Below are 19,043 nucleotides of genomic sequence, written 5' to 3' on the forward strand. Positions count from 1 at the left end.
GTCCCCCTACTAGGATAGTCGGCCGGCTTAGACCCCTTTCTACACATTGGCCCATTGGCAGCTGAAAGAATTGCGCGTCTGAGCCACGATGTAAATTGTTAGACCCATTTGCAAAGCGATACACAGTCCGTTCAAAGAGGCATAGCGTGTCAGTGACGGGTTAGAATGCTCTATATCCTGAATCGCCGGCAACATGCGGGTACGCGAGTACCCCAAGGGCTCTCAAGTTCAAGACAATCAGTCTGTCATGGCACTGTAGCCGGTCTTCCAGGACTTTCTACAGACGGGACTGCTCGAGGCCTTTGGCTTCCGTCCTGTACTACATAGCAGCGACGTGACCCGCCGATTTCTGCACCTGACAAAGTCAGACGGTAGAGTGTCCCGCTAAAGCCGAGCAAAATACAACATGCGATCGCCAGACCATCGTTGAACGTTGAATTTCGATCTCTGGCAGCTGTGCATCGACACTACCGAATCTCACGTATCTTTCTTCACCCTCTACTGTGTCCGAGAAACACTAACTGTATTTAGATCAACATACGTTCTTTTTCTTTACGTGCCACAGTTGTCTCCACATCGCCACACCGCTCTTTGTCCCGAGAGTCCTCAGACTACGAAATGCACATAGGAACCCAAGCTGTGAGTCCGTTACCAGCTTTGGACTATCAACCACAACTGAGCCGCGCCTTGTCGTGACTTGCCTCGTCCGTTGTTCAAAACCAGCAGCATGTCAGTACAGCCACATTCCACGTATCAGACCATCCTGTGCCCGAATGACGACAGCCGTAACTACCCATGAGCCGCCACACGTTGTGTGAAGAGAGTGTTTAGTACCAGTACTCAGGAAGCGTACTTGTACATATCGCAAGAAAACACAATGTCGAGAAAGCGCTTCATACCAACGAAACACCCTGAATGACATTCCCTTTCATACAACAGCTTATGCCCATTTCTCTCCAAGGAAGTTTGCCGCCCGTCTCTTGCGCTCCTCGTACCGCCTACCAACGGTCTCCGGTGGACAAAACTTGCAGTCCCTAAACAGTCTATATCTTCACTACTACGGCGGCGCTTCTTCAGCCTCCTTCTCTCCCGTCTCTACATGACTGTCTCAAGAAGGGGCCGATACAGCTACGACCAGCCTTCATGTTTGCACGAGGATTTGCGAGTAGGTATGTCTAGTATACCTTAGCATACCTGTGAACTCACCACGAGAATATACACACACGAGAAAGGGAGTTACCCTTGCCCAGTTTGAAGACGCACCACAAACAAAGCCATTCCTTTCACCTCGCATGCCCTCCCTTAGTCATCATTCAATCATACAACACCGGAAAACATCCGCGAGTCACCACTGTAAGCTACCCCTGTGAGACATTCCTTCATCTCACACATGTACCAGTAACAGACTCACACAAACAATCAACATAGATGGAATTTTCATAGGAGCCACCACAGAAAAAACCCCTGAATGACCCCCTCCAAACCCTCCTCAAAAAGCTCTGGGGCAGCTAATCATTCAGACTCTTCTTGCCCGAATGTTGGACATGACGGATCGAAAAACGAGTTTTGCCTACAGCCCGGTTCAACACCCATACAGTAGTCGTATACTCTACTTTCATGTATAGAGCAACATACTGTCTGCTATCATGCAAGTATTTCACGTAGATACACCTACACGTTCCACACCCGTTCAGAATCACGCATGTGGATCCCTCCATCCGACATATGCTTCTTAGTAGTCCAGTAATGATCTTAGTGAGCTAGGCAGGTAGATCGAAAGATGAAGAGGCAAGTCCGCCCTCAGTGGGACGCTTCCTTCTGGCTCAGCTCAACCAACAGCTCTCTCATTTTACATCGATCCTTTGCAGGTAAAGACACACCCCCAGGAAGAGCCGTTGATGCTGAGGTTGTGCTGCTGCCTCCCGTACGTACACGAAGCTTATCATCAGCCTCTATGAGAGAGAGAACACGACCCCATCCACCACCTTCTCCTCCTGCTGTAGCGGGGAAGCTATCGGCTGTCTCATTCTCCTTTGCTCTGCATACAGAACCACAGTGTTTCACAATGACACTGTCTTCAGAGTTCACGCTACCGAAGAAGTATTCTCTAGCTATATACACATACACTGTGTGCGCTTGGATCCGGCAAGTCTGAGACTGTCCTGCTTGCCAACGGCAACGCACAAGGAATGGAAACGCTGCTGCTGCTGTAGTATCTCCACACTTGAACAATACAATCACAGTGTTAAATAAAAAGAGACCGATAGAGGTGACTACATGCAAAGGACCTACATAGAGAGTAAGGATAACAAGCCTCTCCTCCTCATGAACACAGTTTTCTAGCTTCTTATCCTGCATACCATCACTTCCATCAAGACTAACAGGCGCAGAGCTCTCTGGTGGATAGAGATCTCATGCGTATGCCCGTAGACCCCCCTACGAGCTTCCACTGACATTCCATTCCACGACGGGGCGTCTCAGTGTGTAAAAAACAGCAGGCGGTCTCTCATACTCTATGAAGTAACGAGATCGCTTCATCCAGAAAGGTTAGCTGTTCGTGTACTCCTTTCCCGAGATGACACACTCCTGCGTTTTCCCTCTATGAAGATTTCCTCTCATCATGTGATTCCTTTTCCTTACTGGTTTGCCTTGCTTCTTCTTTCAACTTGCTGTCGTCTTCTTTCGTAGAAATCTTTGAGTTCTTCCTGAGCGAGCTCCCTTTGTTCTTTCTTTAAGTCCTCTTCCTCTTTTCTTCTCGCCTCAACTTCCTTTCTCATTTGCTCCTGGACCACCGCAACAGCCTTCCTCGCCTCTTCATCAATCTCCAACTCCAAGCTATTCCCCGCAGGACGTGGTAAACCATTCCCTGCACCAGCACCCTGTTGTGGGGGCTGATTCGAAGACCTCTGTCGACTTGCATCCTCTCCTCCCGAGATCTGTCTGCTTGTGTCTTGTGTCTTGGCAATAGAATTCATCTCTTCAAAAAAGCCGTTCATTCCCCCACCTCCACTAGACGCCGGTAAGGGTCCTCCAGCTCCTATGACGGTAGGAGGGACGTAAGTATTGTTCGTTTCGTTGGCCGCTAAGGACACACCATTAGGCATACCAAAAGAATACGCCTCAGCGATGAAACCTTCACCTTCCTCGCGTCTTTCACCTGAATCTTCATCAAGAAAAGGATCATCGTCATGGTTATCATTATAGCCACTGTTATTCGTTCCATTTATCGGAGGAAAGTTATCATCGTCTCCGAAAGCACTAGGCCCGCCACGGCCACGATCTTGATTGGTGGCGTCATTATTACTCCCACCGCTGCTCAACCCAGAAGGATCACCGTATCCTGTTCGAGGAGAACGAGGAGCATAAGGAGACGTCTGACCTCTATCATGACTTCCCGTATTCAACGTCGTACTCGGACCCTGAGTGAAGTCATCCAAATCTCCAAACCCACTTCCCGTCGCACCAAAATCACCATCCATCTTCTTCCTGTGGAGAAACGAAGTGAAAGCACGGAAGTCCTTTCAAGGAAAACGAAGACAAGGCACTCCTTAAGAGATGCGATTCAGAAAACAAAGAAGAAACACAGGAGAACGTAACGATGTGGAAAATGGTAACGGCAGGGGGGGGAGTGGAAAGAACGGAAACGGAGAAGCTACTTCTAAAGAAGTAGGAAATGGAGCTTGAAGTGGAAACAGAGAAATACTTCTTCCTTCAGATTGTCACAACGGACAAAAACTACAAGAAGGTTCAGCCGGATCGAACCTCTTCTTGAGAAGAAAGCATGCCAGAAAAGGAGAACACAACGCTATTGAAAGAAAGTACCTTCTCAGACAGCAGAGCCGTAGACTTCTTCCACGCCGAGAACTGGCTACGACACCCGACACAAACAAGGAGACATCAGATGAGCTAGACAGGTGGGAAGAATGAGTAAGAAAAGTGAAGACATAGAAGCTCTGCGAAGCCCGAAGACAAGTAAAGAAGGGTCGAAAAGCGAGTCGTAGTCAAAGGATAATGAGGGCAATGAGGACACCTAGGTACTACGGAAAAAGCCTGGCGGTCAAAATCCTTCGCAGGTTGTCGCCAGAGAAGAGCAAACGACCGGACGAGGAGAGAAAAGTCCTCAAGAACACTCCGCTGTATCTGCTCGGTCGAACAAGGATTGCGAACAGCACTGCACAGCGCAGGTGTAGAGGAAGACAAGCAAGAAGCAGAGCCCGACGTGTAAGTCGTAGTACACTAGGGAACGAAGAGATCTTTCCTTCTCTGCCACACACGGTGGATATTCATGGAAAGTCCTTCATCGGAGTCGAGAGATTTGTCTGGTTTCCCCTCGACGTCTCTAGTCCGTGTCAGTGCAACGTTTGCGCGAGAGGATTTTCATAGAAGTAGCCTCCCGAACACCCAACAATCGCACCAGTCGGACACCCTCCGTAGAGAACCGCACCGGCTTACATTCGAGAAACTCCACTTCTCGCCGCCGCCGCCAGGGCTTGGAGGGCGTAGGGAAGAATAGAAATCCTGTTGTCTCTAGGGAGAGACCGTGAGTGACTCTACGGCGCTCCCCCCGCCATTTCCTCGTTTCTCTTGGCTAAGAACCGTATTTACATTGTGCAGTATCAGCAGCCTTCAGAGATATCACCTTCGACAACGAGCTTCGCGACAGCAGTCATTGCTTCCGGGCTATGGTTGTGTGGTGGTGAGGCAGCCGAGACCCGTGAACTTGACTGTACGTAGAGGGGTCAGCTCGGAGCAGCGGCAAGCCAGTGGCAGGCTGATATGATGCTGGAAGTTGGTTCTCTCTGCACCAACAGATAGGCGCAATAGGCGTGACCCCTCGTCCCCGCCCTCTCCTGCTCACACTAGGTAGCAAGGCTCATCACTCATTCAGTTAGCCCGACCGTTTGGTCAGTATGGTCAGCTAGCCTGTACTCCGTGGCATTCGGATGGGGCTAGCGACTCTATACAAGGGATCGTCTTAGCTCTACCCCGCGAGGGGATCTTCCAACCAGCAGGCGGCCGCACCTCCCGGTCACCATGTTCTAATAGCCGGACAAGAGGTGATGAGCGCCCGTCTGTCTAGAAGGCTACTTCCGGTGACGTACAGCAAGCGGGTCCTCGTGGCTTGGCCATTTCTGTCAGCGAAACCGCGTGAGACAAAAAACCTCGAGTCGGGACTGACTGGAGTTTGTGTAACTAGCGTTATACGACCTCTGGAATTTTCTTGCTATACCTGTATCCTGACTGGCCGGGGTCTCCTCGTAGTGCTCCTGCCTGCTAGGATGAGTGGAGCATCTCAACAGGCAGCGTAGCAGCCCTGGTAGCCATCACCACCGTCTCTACTGTGCTACGCCAGAGAACCTCTTCCACTGCGTGATGCTCCCGGAATCGGTGTGTTTGCTCGAAAAAGAGGAGGGCACTTCCCGTTCCTTTCTTACGAGCTTTCCTTGAATTAATCAGATCTTGAGTATACCATCTAGTTATCGAAGACCTGTATGTTCGGATTACATACGTGTCCGCTTCAGTAGCCTAGGCGGCAGGAGTTAAAGAATCGACTCGCACGCCGGCGAAGAATTGAGGCGCGGGCGCGACAGGTCAAGGCGAGTATTATCTTTCGTCTCTAGACGGTTCTCCACACGCGACCGACCCGGAGTCTCGCCTGAGTAGCATCTTGTTTTAGAACTTCGCGTACCTGGTGGAATACCGTAGTGCGCTTTGCTTTACGTATTTTGGAAGTACCCTTTCATTGTGTGTTTGTACGCCCGCCTGATTCCGTCGCTCTGCATCGATCCATTGTACACCCTCTTTGTCATCCTTCACGCTACTTATACTTACTCACAAAGCATTCATTCATCCTCACCGCATGACGTGGTTTTTCCGAAACCTAACTTCTGCTTTTGCGCAATGCTGGCGGCTTTTCTTCTCTTGTTGAAGCCCCACGTTGGTCCGTTAGAGCTTCCGTGTGTCACAAGCACTGGCCATGACTCTAGATGAAAGAAGCTTGTTTCCATCCGGTGGTCAACAATGACGTCCGCTTGTGTCGCCTTCAACAGACAACCTGTAGAAAAGAGGTCAGTGGTTCCAAATCAGCTTCGTGCTTCTCTCCCTGCCCAAATGACCTACCGTTTTCCTTCTCAGTTCGAGATGATCTCATTTCTTCGGTAATACGCCTGTAGAGAGCCCAGAGAAGCCTTCCGCGGGCTTCCCGCTCTGGATCAGCGGGTGCACGGGGCTTCCTTCCTGCCATCCTGTGCGCACAGCCACAAATATAGAGACAGACAGAGATATACCTTGAGAGCACGGAACGGCGGGCGGTCAAGGAAGGCGCGGGGCACTTCGGTTCTGATTTATCTCGGTTAAGTCATTCTGCCTTACTGCGTGAAAGAAATGGGCAGACATGTTGGTACTGGAGTAGCGTGGTCAAGCAGAAGCCAGTTAAGCCTGCGGTGAATCAAGTCAGTGGATTCCGTACTGAAGTTTCTTGAAACTAGCACTTGAAGGCTTCCCAACAAGAGCATCTTGGTCAATGCGAGGGTGGATGGGCATGAAGGCATGACTGACTGCGTGTGTGTTCTGATGTGATCGTATTTGTTACATGAGGGTGTACAAACCACAGGAACAACGCCGTGTACGTGAGCTGTCTAATAAACAATACATCCGATATCTCTTCAATACGTACTTCAGAGGCATGCGTGCCGATGGCTGTAGTTTCCCTCTCTCCTGTAGAGGACTATACCCGTCACACACGAAGGAAGAGATCAAGTCCTTCTTCACTCGATCGGAGCCAAAAGGGACATCTGCTTCCTTCGTGGATTCACATGCTCGGAGCCTTTGAGTCTTCCTCTCCAGCAGTGCTGTAGGTAGCACGTTAATTGAGATTGAGGGCCTGTGTTCCACAGCAAGACACTAGGCGATTGTGTAGTAGCCGATTCTCGGCATTGATGTGGAAGTATGTATAGCCCATCTATGTGTGGTAGAAGAAGTCTGTTCATCTGCGTACGTATGTCTTAGTAAAAAAATGGACACCTTAGGTCTCCCCTGAATAAATGGACGATCCAGCATGTCAGCAAGATGGTGCCTACGGATGTAGATCTTGTAGGTGAAACAGGAGCTCAAAGACTTCCCTCTCTGTGTCCTTCCCCTCGTGCATTCCCCTCCGTCTCTGCGTCTTCTTCCCGTTGTAATAGAGGAAGAAGAGCTGAGAGTAGTAGCGCCAGTGTTGGAGCTTCTCCTTTTACAAGGCGGAAAACATCATCATCGCAGCTTGGCGGGGGAAGTGTCTTCTCACGCGTGCTCTCTCTCTTCAGATTTCCTAGCGTACCAACACCCCCGAATGGCAAATTTACTTCCGCGGCTGTAGATTCTCTTTCAGGAGACTCTCGTCGTTCTGATTCATCTTCGCGGGGAGCTTTCTTTATTGGGGGACGTCGCTGCCGATTCGATGGCTTGTTTGATAGAGAAGACAGGAGAGATGAGGGAACAGGAGAGCTCTTATCTGCCGAAGGGAGACCTGTAGGAGGGAGCCTGGGTGGTTCTTGTCATCGTGAGATAGAAGACAGAGAAAGGGAAGAAGAGTGTAGAGATGACCGACAGCATTTGCAGAGGTGTAGTGAAAGGGCTGATGGAGAAGGAAGGTTGCCATCCGTATGCTCGTCTTTATCTTCTCCAGGGAATTGCACGGAGGGAGAAAACCGACCTCATAGCAATAGACGAGATGAAGTTGATGATCATCGCATTCGGTCGTCTTCTGTCCGGGGAGAAGAGGAGAAGGAGGAGGAGGAAGAAGAAGAACAAGGACAGAGGGAAGTATGTGGAGAAAGAGCACGACAACAAGAGATAGTGAGAGGGGTAGTAAGGAGCTCACGGCTGGGTCGATTATTTTCATCTCCTTCAGCTTTTGTTCATCGCTTAAGAGGAAATCTTGTAGAAAGGCCTAAAGGCGATGATGATGGTGAAGGCCAGGATGATGGAAATCTCGTTCTTGTTGATACAAGTAGTAGTACATGGAGTGGGACAAGTGTATCTACACCTCAGAATCATCCACGAGGTGCTACTGCTAATGATAATGAGAACACAGCAAGAGTCCAACGAGGTCATCATCAGAGCTCCCAATCAAGTGTATGTGATAGCAATCATCCATCTCGATGGATATCCAGTGAAGAGGCTTCTTCCTCTTTGGATTCTTCTCGCTATAGAGAAGATAGTTCTTCATCTTTCCCTGTTGTCTCGGAAAGGCAGCTCTTGCCTCCCTCGTCAGCAACAACTTCTGTGCATGTAGAGCCGTCACCGGAGGGACTACGAAGCATAGCAGCCTTTGAGTTTTCTCTTAGAGGTCCAGGTGAGCCCGCAGGAGAACCAGGGAGAATGGATAGAAGAAGGGAAAGTGCGGAAGTCTCATTTCTATCGGGAAGTATGAATCATCTCCATCATCATCACCATTCAGAGCAACAAGAAGCCCTGGTTCAAAGAGAACAAGGAAGAGGGAGGAGGACACCGACAGGATCTTCAGATCTATCCTCTCTCTCTATACGAGATGGAGCACCTCACCACCAAGAAGGAAATTGTCGACAGTATGCGTTCCCCAGTGTGTCTCCTCAGATCCCTTCCTCCTCTTCATTCTTTTCTGGGGGAAATGCCTCACTTTCGCGTCGTCATAATGAGCCGTCTCCCTCTCGTCAAGCTTCCCTGACTTTCCCATCAAGAGTTGGTGGCTGTGAGGCTCATCATTCATCCACCTTCTTTCCCAGGAGAATAGAAACGACCGAAGGACATCCAGCAACACTACGCCAGGTGAATTCTGATCTCGCGTCCATGTACCCCTCTGTCATGTCTCGTGAGGAGTTCTTCCTGCCCTCTTCCTTTTCAGAGAGAGAAGACGAAGCAGGAATCAATACAACATCACGGCTGTCTGCTAGCAGCACTTCTCCTCCTCCCGTGTTAGTATTCTCAGGAGTAGACGACGACGCATTACTCGTTGAAGACGCCTTTCAAGTGAGGGACATCGAGAGACGAAGGGGCGGTGGAGAACAGCGGTCATCGTCTTGTTTTTCCGAGGCGCGTAGGCACCCCCTTCATCGGTCTCTTGATGTGAGAGAGAATGGATCTGTACCTCCTCTGCGATCCCGTAGTCCTAGTACATCTCTGCCAGATTCTTCTTCACCCTCACCTCTGAGTAGCGTCTTCCAAGCGGTGATTACGATCGACGACCCATCCGGCAGCAGTGGCAGCGGACGGGAGGTACTAGAAAGACCGGGAGTTATATTCACAGATACAACTCGTCATCCTCATAGACGTCCTTCTTCTGTCCTGCCTACACCCGATGAAACAGCAGATCAGGCAAATAGTAACATTGGTGTGGCCCCGTGGCTGGATACACCTTCTCTATCTCAAACGGATGCAGTGAGTCGGAATCATCATCATCATCATCCTTCTTCTTCGTCGATATCATCGAGAAGAGAAAACAATGATAATAGTTCAAGACGCTCGTCTTCGTCGTCGTTTCCCCTTCCGGCTTTTCCCTTTTATGGCAGTGGACGGTCTCAAGGCAGAATGACAGAACCTCGTCTAGTGGCATCGGGTGCTACAGCTGAACCTGGGTCATCACTACAAGGCTGTTCTTCGTCTTCTGATAGCTCAGACCCTACTTTCTCTCCTCAGAGTGTAAGAGGGGGGGAGGGAGAGCATATCATCCAAACAGAATCAATGGCTGGAGAGCTACGACGTTTCAGTGTGACGTCTCTTTCTGCGGGACGTCTTTCTGTCATCAGTGCAAATGATGTCTACAGGGATCGTGCTGAGGAGACGAGGGAGAGACAGATGGAGGGAGAAAGCGATCAAGGAAGAGAAGAGAACAGGGGAAGAACAGCGAGGTCTGCGAGGAGCCTGCAGACTGGAAATCGTGTCGAAGGAGAAGAAATAGAGACAGAGGGAGAGAGAGAGAACCAAAGAAGACAAGGCGATACCACCCTAGGAGGGCAAGGTTTTTATTGCTTAATTAGAAGACGTGCCAGTCTTGCTGGTAGTGATAGCAGCACTGCGAGAGTAGTGGCGGCGCATCAGACAGACGAGAGACCAAGTTTATCGGGAGGGAATAGAGAAGCAAACATGCCATCTACTACATCCAGTGGAGACAATAGTATGTACAGTGTTAATAGGGTTGTACGTGTGAGTGTAGATGCAAATGAGGATCTTCAGATGTATTCTGATGGGACTACTTTGGGTTATCACCGGGAAGCGCAAGGCATCGTATCTTCACAACGAGGAGAAGGGAGTTCAGTTTTCGAAGATCGGCGTCTTTCCTCGTCTGTTAGGGGATCTCATTCTCCAGACGCTCATGAGGCTGATCCAGAGGTGGCGTCATTCTCCTACCTCCAGGGTGAGAATGCGAGAGGCTCAGTAAGACAAGGACAGAACGATACGATCCCAAGAGAAGGAGATGGGGGGAGTGTCGACAGTAGTGTGGAATCAGGAGGAGTAGGTCGAGGCCCTCATAGCTCGGTAAGGAGGAGAAGGCGAAGGAGTATTTCGTTCTTTGTCTTGAGAGAAGATGGTGTTGCAAACACGTCTATACGAGAACGTGACACTAGTCCGTACTTACCCCCCCCCTCTCAGCATGTACAGGGCGGAGAACAACAACATCAATCAGAAGAAAGAAGAACGGCGAGACATCCCTCAGAGAGAAGACGTCAGACACGACTTTTTGATTCGTTCTTTCTCACGGAAGAAGAGCTTCACCGTAGTGGTCTTCCTCCTGATGACCTACCCGCAAGAGTGGAGAGAACGACCGGGGCAGCAGAAGGAGGAAGATTTGACGCGGGTGAAGAAGTGAGAGAATCACCGGCATCTGTATCTGTCGAAGGAGTTGGCGAACAGGAAGAGATAGTTGTCTCTTTAATTCGACCTGATGGAGGAGGACTGTCAAGAGACCCGACAGAGGAATCGCCCTTAGTGATGGAAGACCCAGTTGGAGTTAGGATACCTGTCTCTCTTGTGTTACCTTCTGATCTCTCAACCCCGTCTGAAGAGTCTGATGAACCTTTCATTACAGGAAGAATACCAGCAGATCATCCCCCTCGGCTATTGTTTTCCCCTGTCGTGTCGCCACCTCCTCACCCTTTATTCTCTCTTGCTGATCGTCGTAGTTCTCCCTTGTCTTCGTCACGTGTCTCTCCAGAAGAGAATGAGAATCCTTCGCAATCCGCTCTTCCTTCTTCTTCGTCTTCGCCGTTAGGTATCGTAGTGGATTCATCATCTGTCTCTCCTTCTCTGGCCTTAATATCCACTCAGGAAGAAGAAAGCGCTCCTTCTCTCTTGTCTTCTTCTTCGTCTTGCAGCATCCAAGGGAGAGATGGCAGGAGTGCCACTAGTCCCTCATTGACGTCAAGAGTCCGTTCATTTTTGTCTTCTGGTGGGACAGCGATATCAAGAGAAGAGACAAGTGGATTCTCACCCCACACGAACAGCCGATACTCTCAACAGACATCTTCATCGTATAGTGTCGTACTTGGCTCCGGTGAGCCTTTTGTCTCTCCGTTGTTTGCTTCCCCACGTCGACCACTAGAGACAGATAATACAGTGATCATGGGTCGTGTTCCTTCGTCTTCCCCTTCCCTCTCAATGACGCGTGAGAGCCATCTGTCACCATTACCGCAGCACACTCATACATCTTTACAGGTAACCTTCAACCTTGTATCACACCTTACTCATCCGTCATCTTCACATTCTTCTTCAGGTGATGCTGGAGGGGAAGGACAGAGGAGTCCGTATCGTGAAGCTTCTTCTTCATCATCTTTGCCTTTATCACCCCCCTCCGTGTGCCCTCCTGTGAGTAGCTTATTCAGACAAGACGCCGGGGATGGCGGTGATCCCTCTGCTGCCGTTGGTGCCTCTTCATCGTCGATGTTAGGATCAGCAGACGTCTTATCTTCCTTGTTACCGTCGCTATCACTCTCCAGGGGGACAGGAGGAGAGAATGACAGTCGGGGTGAGGAAGAAGAGGAAGAGCAGGAGGAGGAGGTCTCCTCGCGTGTCTCTCGGTTTGAAGAGTGTTCTGTCGAAGTTCCCGTAGAAGGATCCGTTGTCTTGCATCGACATAGAGATACTCCAGCGTCATCGATTGTCCTTCCAGATAGATCTCTTCAACATGACCAATCGATCTTCTCAGAAGGTGGCCCGAGTTTCTCTGTCGAGCCACCGCGCCAAAGTCCCCCTACGACAGCAGCTGAAGCCTTCTTCGCGGAGTCTAGTCGTCATCGGTATCATCTTTTTTCATCTACTCCTTCTACTCTAATACAAAGACAGTCGACATACTCATCCGCTCCGCGGTTCATGACGTCATTTGAAGGAGGGGGAGAAGGGCAACGACAGTTGCAGAGAACGCACTCTATACCGTCGAGAGGACATCGTCCAAATATGAGATCGGTTTCCATTCTCGATGGCGCCTTAGGAGGGAGAGGGGGAGGAGAAGGCAGCCGTTATTATCTCAGAGGAGCAAGTGAAGCATCAAGGAGAGATGGTAGTCGCCTCTCTAGTATCGTCACAGCGGAAGAAGAAAGACAAGTAGAAGAAGGAATTGATCGAGAAGAAAGACCAGGAGCACCAGAAGAGACAGATGGTGTCCAAGGAAGAGGTCCTGGTGGTGAGGAGGATTCTTTACTTAGTAGTGATGTAGAACGAGCTCTATTCGAGAGTGATGGGAGCCGGGTTGTAGGAGGGGGACTCTTGGAAGTGGAACAGCTTCAGCTAGCTGCTGCTACCGCTCTTGTTTTCGGAGGTCGGAGTGAGACACAAGGTAGTAACGATAATGCACGTCAAAGACTACAGGGGAGACGTGATGATGGTGAAAGCGGAGAACGAGAACGGGAAAATGATGGCAATGAAGACGGTCGTGAGGCGACACGCTCGGCAACAGGAATGAGAGCAAAGCTTATCTCTAGAAGAGTAGCTCTGATTTGGGCAAGAAGAAAAGAAAGTTATCGACAAGAATGTAGAAGACGAATGACGTTAAGATGGATAAGCGATCTAGGAAAAGGAGAAGGAGGGGGGAGCTTTACGTGTCCTGTATGCTTGGAAACGTTCATTTCCACGAAACGGAAAGATGAGAAGTGTCTGACAAAACAAGCTGTCAATAAAGGCGATCAACAAGCAGGTACGAAAGAATTAAAGAGTGATGATAATAGGAGACTTCCGAAGTCATGTGTTGCAGCGTCAAGTGAAGGGTTACCTCATCCGTCTCTCCCTTCTTACTCTCTCTCAAGATTATCATCCTCATCTCCTGTATCACCTCAGGTAGGAAGAAGAGGAGAAGAAATTCCTCTGACTGCATCACCGCGAGGGACTTTCGTCTCAAGAGAAGGGGGAGAAGAAGAAGATCTCTCGTCAGGTAACAGTAGAGATATCTGTATGGAGGGCAGCCTCTTTGCAAGAGCCGGGAGAGAAGAAGAGGAAGACGAAGAAGGGAACCGTAGTCGATTTTCTGTGCTTCCTGAGTGTCCTGTTGGAGATCTCGAGGAAGCGGTTAGTAGCATAGGAGATGGAGAGAACAGTGACTACCTGGATGAAGTAGAAGACTTTCTCCATGAGGTAGAAGAAGAAGCAAGTCTCATCCCAGCAGAGGAACCAAGCTCAAGAGGGGGACCAGAAGCAAGAGGACTAAGACCACCGCACAGTGACGAGATAGTCTTCTTTACAAGGCTCTCATCTCCAGATTCCTTTCTGTTAGAAGGAGATACACGCGAAGAAGGAAGAGAAAGACGGAGGTCAAGTAGCAGAGAAGGTATCTTGCTGACTGCCTCATCGTCATCATCGATCTTTGACTTGGCAGCAGATGATGATACCAGCAGTGGGAGAGACGTTCAAAGTTCCCGTGTGAGGGGCAATGCATCCGAAGACTTTCTCTTTTGTAGAAGTCTCAACAAGGGAGAGAGGCGACGTGGAAGTAGACAGTGTCAGAAAGAAGAGATTGGCAATGACCATGAGGATGATAATGATGATGTTGAGGTGGTCTTAATGACGGGAAGATGTAGTCACGCTGTCTGTTGTTCGTGCGCAAGCGAATGGTTGAAGCATCAGCTTGTTAGCCGCGCTGTCCCTGCAGTGGTAAGAGGGATTCTCCAGGTGAAGAAATCAGTTGGAAAAGGAAAGAGACGAGACCAGAACTTCTCGCCATCATGTCACATGTCTCCCTAGTTCCTCTTCTGTAGAAAAATCTGTACAGCAACTTGTCCTGGACCGGTTTCTGTCTCTCTTCGGTTTCTCATGTTCTACAAACACACAAGTGAAAGAGGAAAAGCTGGGGACCAATACTCTGTCTACGTTGTATCACCGCGCGAGCACTTATATATACAAACAGTACTACAGGTGGATAGAGAGATAAGGGAGAATTGGATCACCTCGACGTGTTTTACTCGGTGTCTGTACAGACAGTAGGGGAACGGAGAAGAGGCACTGTCAGTTACAGATGGAGTAGGTAGTCACATAAAGTAAAACTTCTTCGTTGTTATGTAGCTAGCTGTCTGTGCAGGCACCATGTTGGTAGAGTGGCAGTCTATTCTCTAATGCCTCCCGTGTTCCAAGGAGGGGATGGTCGATATAGGTACTGACATACAGGGGTCAGAATGTTCTTTCTCTTGTTTATCTTCATACGTGCATCCCACTTTGTCGATCTGAATGTGTTCTTGCCGTGAATAAAGGTTCCTTCTCATTCTTCTTCTTTCTCTTTGATCCTAGCCCTGTGCTACGGTGATCTCCTGTTCCGCTGTATACAGTGCCCTGTTTGTCGAGGTGGCCATTTCGATGATGCTGTCGTTCGTTTTCTTTCTTCTTCTCTTGGAGAATGGCTCGCTTACCTCGAGTTAAAGCGTGCTCATCAAGGCTTATTGGCATCTCCTCTTAGTCAACAACTCTTACGAGAGGGAAGAGCGAGAGGAGGCGAAGGAGGAGGAGGAGAAGAAAACGAAGCAGAAGAAAACGCTTCTTCTTCGTCTTCATCTTCTATCTCAACGACAAGTGCAAGCCGAGATCTTCTTCTTCTTTTGCTTCCAAGAGAGCACCTTCAAATACAACAGCAAAGACAACAGGAAATGCTTGAAGATGACGTCCTTATACATGGTTTCCGTCGATGTCCAGGTTGTGGTATTGCCATCCAAAGAGTCGGCTCTCTAGATGATGTTCTCTGCAGGTATAAAGGAAAGTTTGTTTGTTCTCTCCTTCTGCCAGCCTATCTTGCTCTCTCCTCTTCCTCCGCGTCTCATCCACAAGGCGTCCTCATATCATTGACTGCTTTCATCTTACTGCTTCGCCGGATCATAGAATGAAAAGATATGCGTTATAAGAAGTTGGCGAACATACTTAGCCCTTTAGATCATCATTTCCTACAGCTGCAGATCACACCATTTTTCTTCCTTTCATGTGGTTGATCGCCTTTCCTCAGGGACGCTGTATTTGTCTATGTGTTCGTATGCCTGAGGAGATGCGAATGAATAGCATAAGGAAACATTGTGTAGATACGTACGTCTATCGTTAATGGTCCGGAGACGAGAAACAGGATGGATGCATGTGTTGCTGCTGTCTTTCTCTCTGTTTTTTCTCTTTTCTAGGTGCGGTTGTCGTTTTTGTTTTGCATGCGGAGAAAGCCTTTCGTCTTCATCTTTCTGGACTCTTCTACAACATCGACGTTCATGTAGGAGCAACAGTAATAGCCATCATCATCATCACGCCACTTCAAGTAACGCAACAGCTACTGCCGCAGGGGGTGGAGGAGTGCAAGGGTCTAATACTTCCGTTTCCTCTTCTCTTGAAGGAGCAAACTCCTCATACATTACGTCTACGACGGCGACTATCTTACCAGCATTGTCTGCTGGTTCAGGCATGCAATCATCATCCTTCGAGACCAGGGGGAGTGGTGTTTTCTCCAGTACTAGTAGTGGTGGCTCATCTAGTAGTCCGACGAATAGTAGCGGGAGTCTCTCGAATCGAAATACATTCACTGGAGTTCTTCGACTTAGTGCACAGAGCTCACCGACATCATCCAGCAGTGCTAATAGTACTAGTGGGGGAGCTGCAGGAGGGCTGGTGTCTCTTTTCCGAGGAAGTAGAGAGGGAGGCGGTGGACTTTTCTTTGGACGACTACTGTAGAGACCTTGGAAGGTCCTATGCGTCATGCGTTTCATGCTTATATGCGCATGTGTGGAGTTCACACTTGGTGTTTCGAAGTGGTTGTACTTGTAGTGTTTTCTGTTGGCGTGAAGAAGCAGGAGAGGTGTCGTTGCCAATACAAGAAGAAAGATGGACTAGATATTAGATGAATGGAGAGGGTGAACTTGTTTGAAATGAAGGAAGGAATCGAGATTGGGAAATGTCGATTGTGTGGGGGGTTGGAACGTTGTCGAGAGGTATCGAGTAGAGACACCGAGAAAATGATTCCTCGTGAGTTTTGTTTGGAAATTCATTCAAGGTGTTTGACCTGGTGTTCGTGTATCTGATTTCTTCGTCGAAAAACCGATGATCCTAGCCGGGGTAATGCTTTGCACTGTGGGAGCGAAGGATTGACGCTCTAACGTGTAAATTCGTTTGTGTATGCTGAGCGTTGAATGATGGCTAGCTAGCTGGCTAGCTCTAATGTTATTGTCATCCTTTCAAAATGGATGAGGGGGGATGATTGAGCTCCAGTGTATCATATTCATGTGTCCCTAACTACTTGTTTTTTACTTTCTCAAATCGCTGGCCATACAAACAATAGTGTGGTAGACGACACACAGTCAATCAATAGGCCGATCACAGTGTTCAAGTATGTTTTCACAGTGGTAGACAATACAAGACTGAAGTTGGCTGGCTGTATTTTTTCATAAGATTCGTCGCGAAGAAAGAGCGTAACTTTGGTGTCTCCACGTCTTTTTTCTTCTATCTGATGGAAAGAGAGAGGAAGAGTGAGTGTTCAAGAGTTTCTCTCCCTCTACCCTCAGTGTATGAGCGAAACTCGTTGTGACTTCGTGTTTGTGTAGTAAGCGTATCTGTTTGATGCGTGGGTATCAAATGGAAAGAGGTTCTCTTCTACAGCGAAGAGTGAAAGGCTTCCAGCGAGGATTGCCCGGGACGGAACTGTGGTGTATGTACACTTACCTCATGCACTAGATGTGGAACCTGTCTGCCTGCTGCTACGGTGAGAACAACAACAACAATAATCACAATGGTGTTAAGGCTGTTCCGTGAACAAAGAGAAGGAAAGAAACGAGACCGGGAAGCCTGGATTGGGAAGGAAAGGCTGTTGAATGTGCAGCGTATGTGTTGCATAAGTGTGTATGTCTCCGCCGTTCACATGGCTGGCGTGCTGACATGTTCTCTTGACCACAAACATCTTCTTTCTCTCTCTCCTTTCCTCTCCCTCATATCTCTCTGTCTTCTCCCCCCAATGGATAATGAGGTGGTGTTCGTCCCTCCCGGATATGCCCAATAGAACCCGCCGGTTTTTTCAAGGTGATCTTGACTCCCTCGAGAGAGGAAGAAGTTCGTGCCGAAGCACACTACATCTTCGTCTTCATGTGTGATGATCGACAGAGGGTCCACCAGATCATCTCTCGTTCTTTGTGTTACTAGGTTGTATTCTCGACAGTATACTTTCCTTCATCTTCTCTCTTCCGGGAGCGAGATAAGGCAACGACGCAGTCTCCTAACCGTCGAAGTGCCTCATGGCTTATCACTCCAAGTAGAGCCAGTCGGGCGTCAGGTTAGCTACCGCAGTGTTCTGAACAGGTGTGTGGTCCGGGGGGCGTAACTGCACAAGCACGCGTGCTGTTAGTGTTCATCAGGCTCTTCTGGAGAGGTAAAGGAAGTTTGGTATCATGCGAATGATGGAGAGAAGAGGAAACGGAAGCAGGGAAGCTGCGAGCCAGGCGAATGAAAAGAGAGAGGTCTCTGTTGGTGTAAGGCGTGTAGTGCTTTTTTTCCTCTCGGGAGCGGTCCCGGGTATCCACGCTCTCGCTTTCTGTTCGTGTGAATCTAAAGTTGTTTCTCCTTCTGACGATGGATGTGCTTTTCACTTTCGAAAAGGAAGGCAGCCAGCATACACAAGTCTGCGTATGACTTTTTATCTATCAATCTGTCTGTCTTCACGCGACTGATACATAACCGTCTAGAGGAAGTGCTAGCAATGACTAGCTATGCCGCTCCAGTCTACTTTTCCCACGTACTTGTGTAGCGCCACAGACTCCGTCACGGGGTGTATATACAAGAAAGGATCAAAGAGAAAGAGGTATAAGCAGATTCACATTTTTGCTGTGGGTAATATATAAAAGATGTAATGGAATTATTCTCATCATGAAGGTTGGTTGCAACGAGATGAGTGAAACAGGAGTAAGTTCTTTCACATCTTTTCAAACGTAGTGGGTCCTCTCGGGAGAAACCACGATAGTCGGAAGGATCTTCAGACTTGAGAAGTCGGGGTCAATGTGTGTGTGCGTGTTGCGTGATGTGTGTGTATCTGTATGAAGTGTATGTTTGCATCAGTGGAGAGGCGGGTAATGTGCTGTGTTAACATATGCACAAGCACTCTATGAAAGCTTCTATGCTGACTGCGGGGCATGAGAGAATTTTGTTGCTTGTCGACTTTTTTTTAACACAGTCAGCTAGAAACAGACTTCCCGTGGATCTCTTGTTGACACAATTGAAAGAATGGGATGACCTTTCTTTTTGGTGCCGTCGTTGTTTTCTATGGAAATGGTTCTTTGCACTCGCATGCATTCTGACACGACAAGTTTGTGCCGAGAGGAAGGCTATCAAGAGAAAGCATCTAATGAGCGATGGTCTTTCGACCGACTCTTAGCGATGAGGTCCCCGAATAAAGTCTCCGACCGGATATCTCTTGCTCCCGTCCCGGGTCTCTAACCGCATAGTCAGAGGTTACAGCAGAAACGAGAGAGGGCACGATACCAGGATCTTGAGATCGGACAATGCAAGTGAAAGTGTGTGAAGAACAAAAATCAGTGGATTTCGTATGGGTTGACACAGGCTTGAAAGGTGACACGTCACAATTCAACTGATCAATTTTCTTA

General features: G+C 48.9%; 2 protein-coding genes across 2 annotated transcripts; one reads left to right on the forward strand and one right to left on the reverse strand.

Annotated features, from left to right (window-relative positions):
- Window positions 1-685: 685 nt before the first annotated feature.
- Window positions 686-4,375, reverse strand: CSUI_002389 (clathrin light chain). Its single transcript, XM_068062591.1, has 2 exons — window positions 2,641-4,375; window positions 686-2,038 (listed from the first exon to the last, which is right to left on the reverse strand). Exons 1-2 carry the CDS (start codon window positions 3,477-3,479, stop codon window positions 1,801-1,803), a joined length of 1,077 nt encoding a protein of 358 aa, XP_067925431.1. The 5' UTR covers window positions 3,480-4,375; the 3' UTR covers window positions 686-1,800.
- Window positions 4,376-4,684: 309 nt separating this feature from the next.
- CSUI_002390 (uncharacterized protein) lies at window positions 4,685-18,780 on the forward strand. Its single transcript, XM_068062592.1, has 3 exons — window positions 4,685-14,094; window positions 14,763-15,175; window positions 15,594-18,780. The coding sequence occupies exons 1-3, from the start codon at window positions 7,069-7,071 to the stop codon at window positions 16,129-16,131; spliced, it is 7,977 nt and encodes a 2,658-aa protein (XP_067925432.1). The 5' UTR covers window positions 4,685-7,068; the 3' UTR covers window positions 16,132-18,780.
- The last annotated feature ends 263 nt before the right edge of the window (window positions 18,781-19,043 follow it).

This window comes from Cystoisospora suis, assembly GCF_002600585.1.
Source record: "Cystoisospora suis strain Wien I chromosome Unknown contig_1016, whole genome shotgun sequence".
NCBI classification, from domain to species: domain Eukaryota; phylum Apicomplexa; class Conoidasida; order Eucoccidiorida; family Sarcocystidae; genus Cystoisospora; species Cystoisospora suis.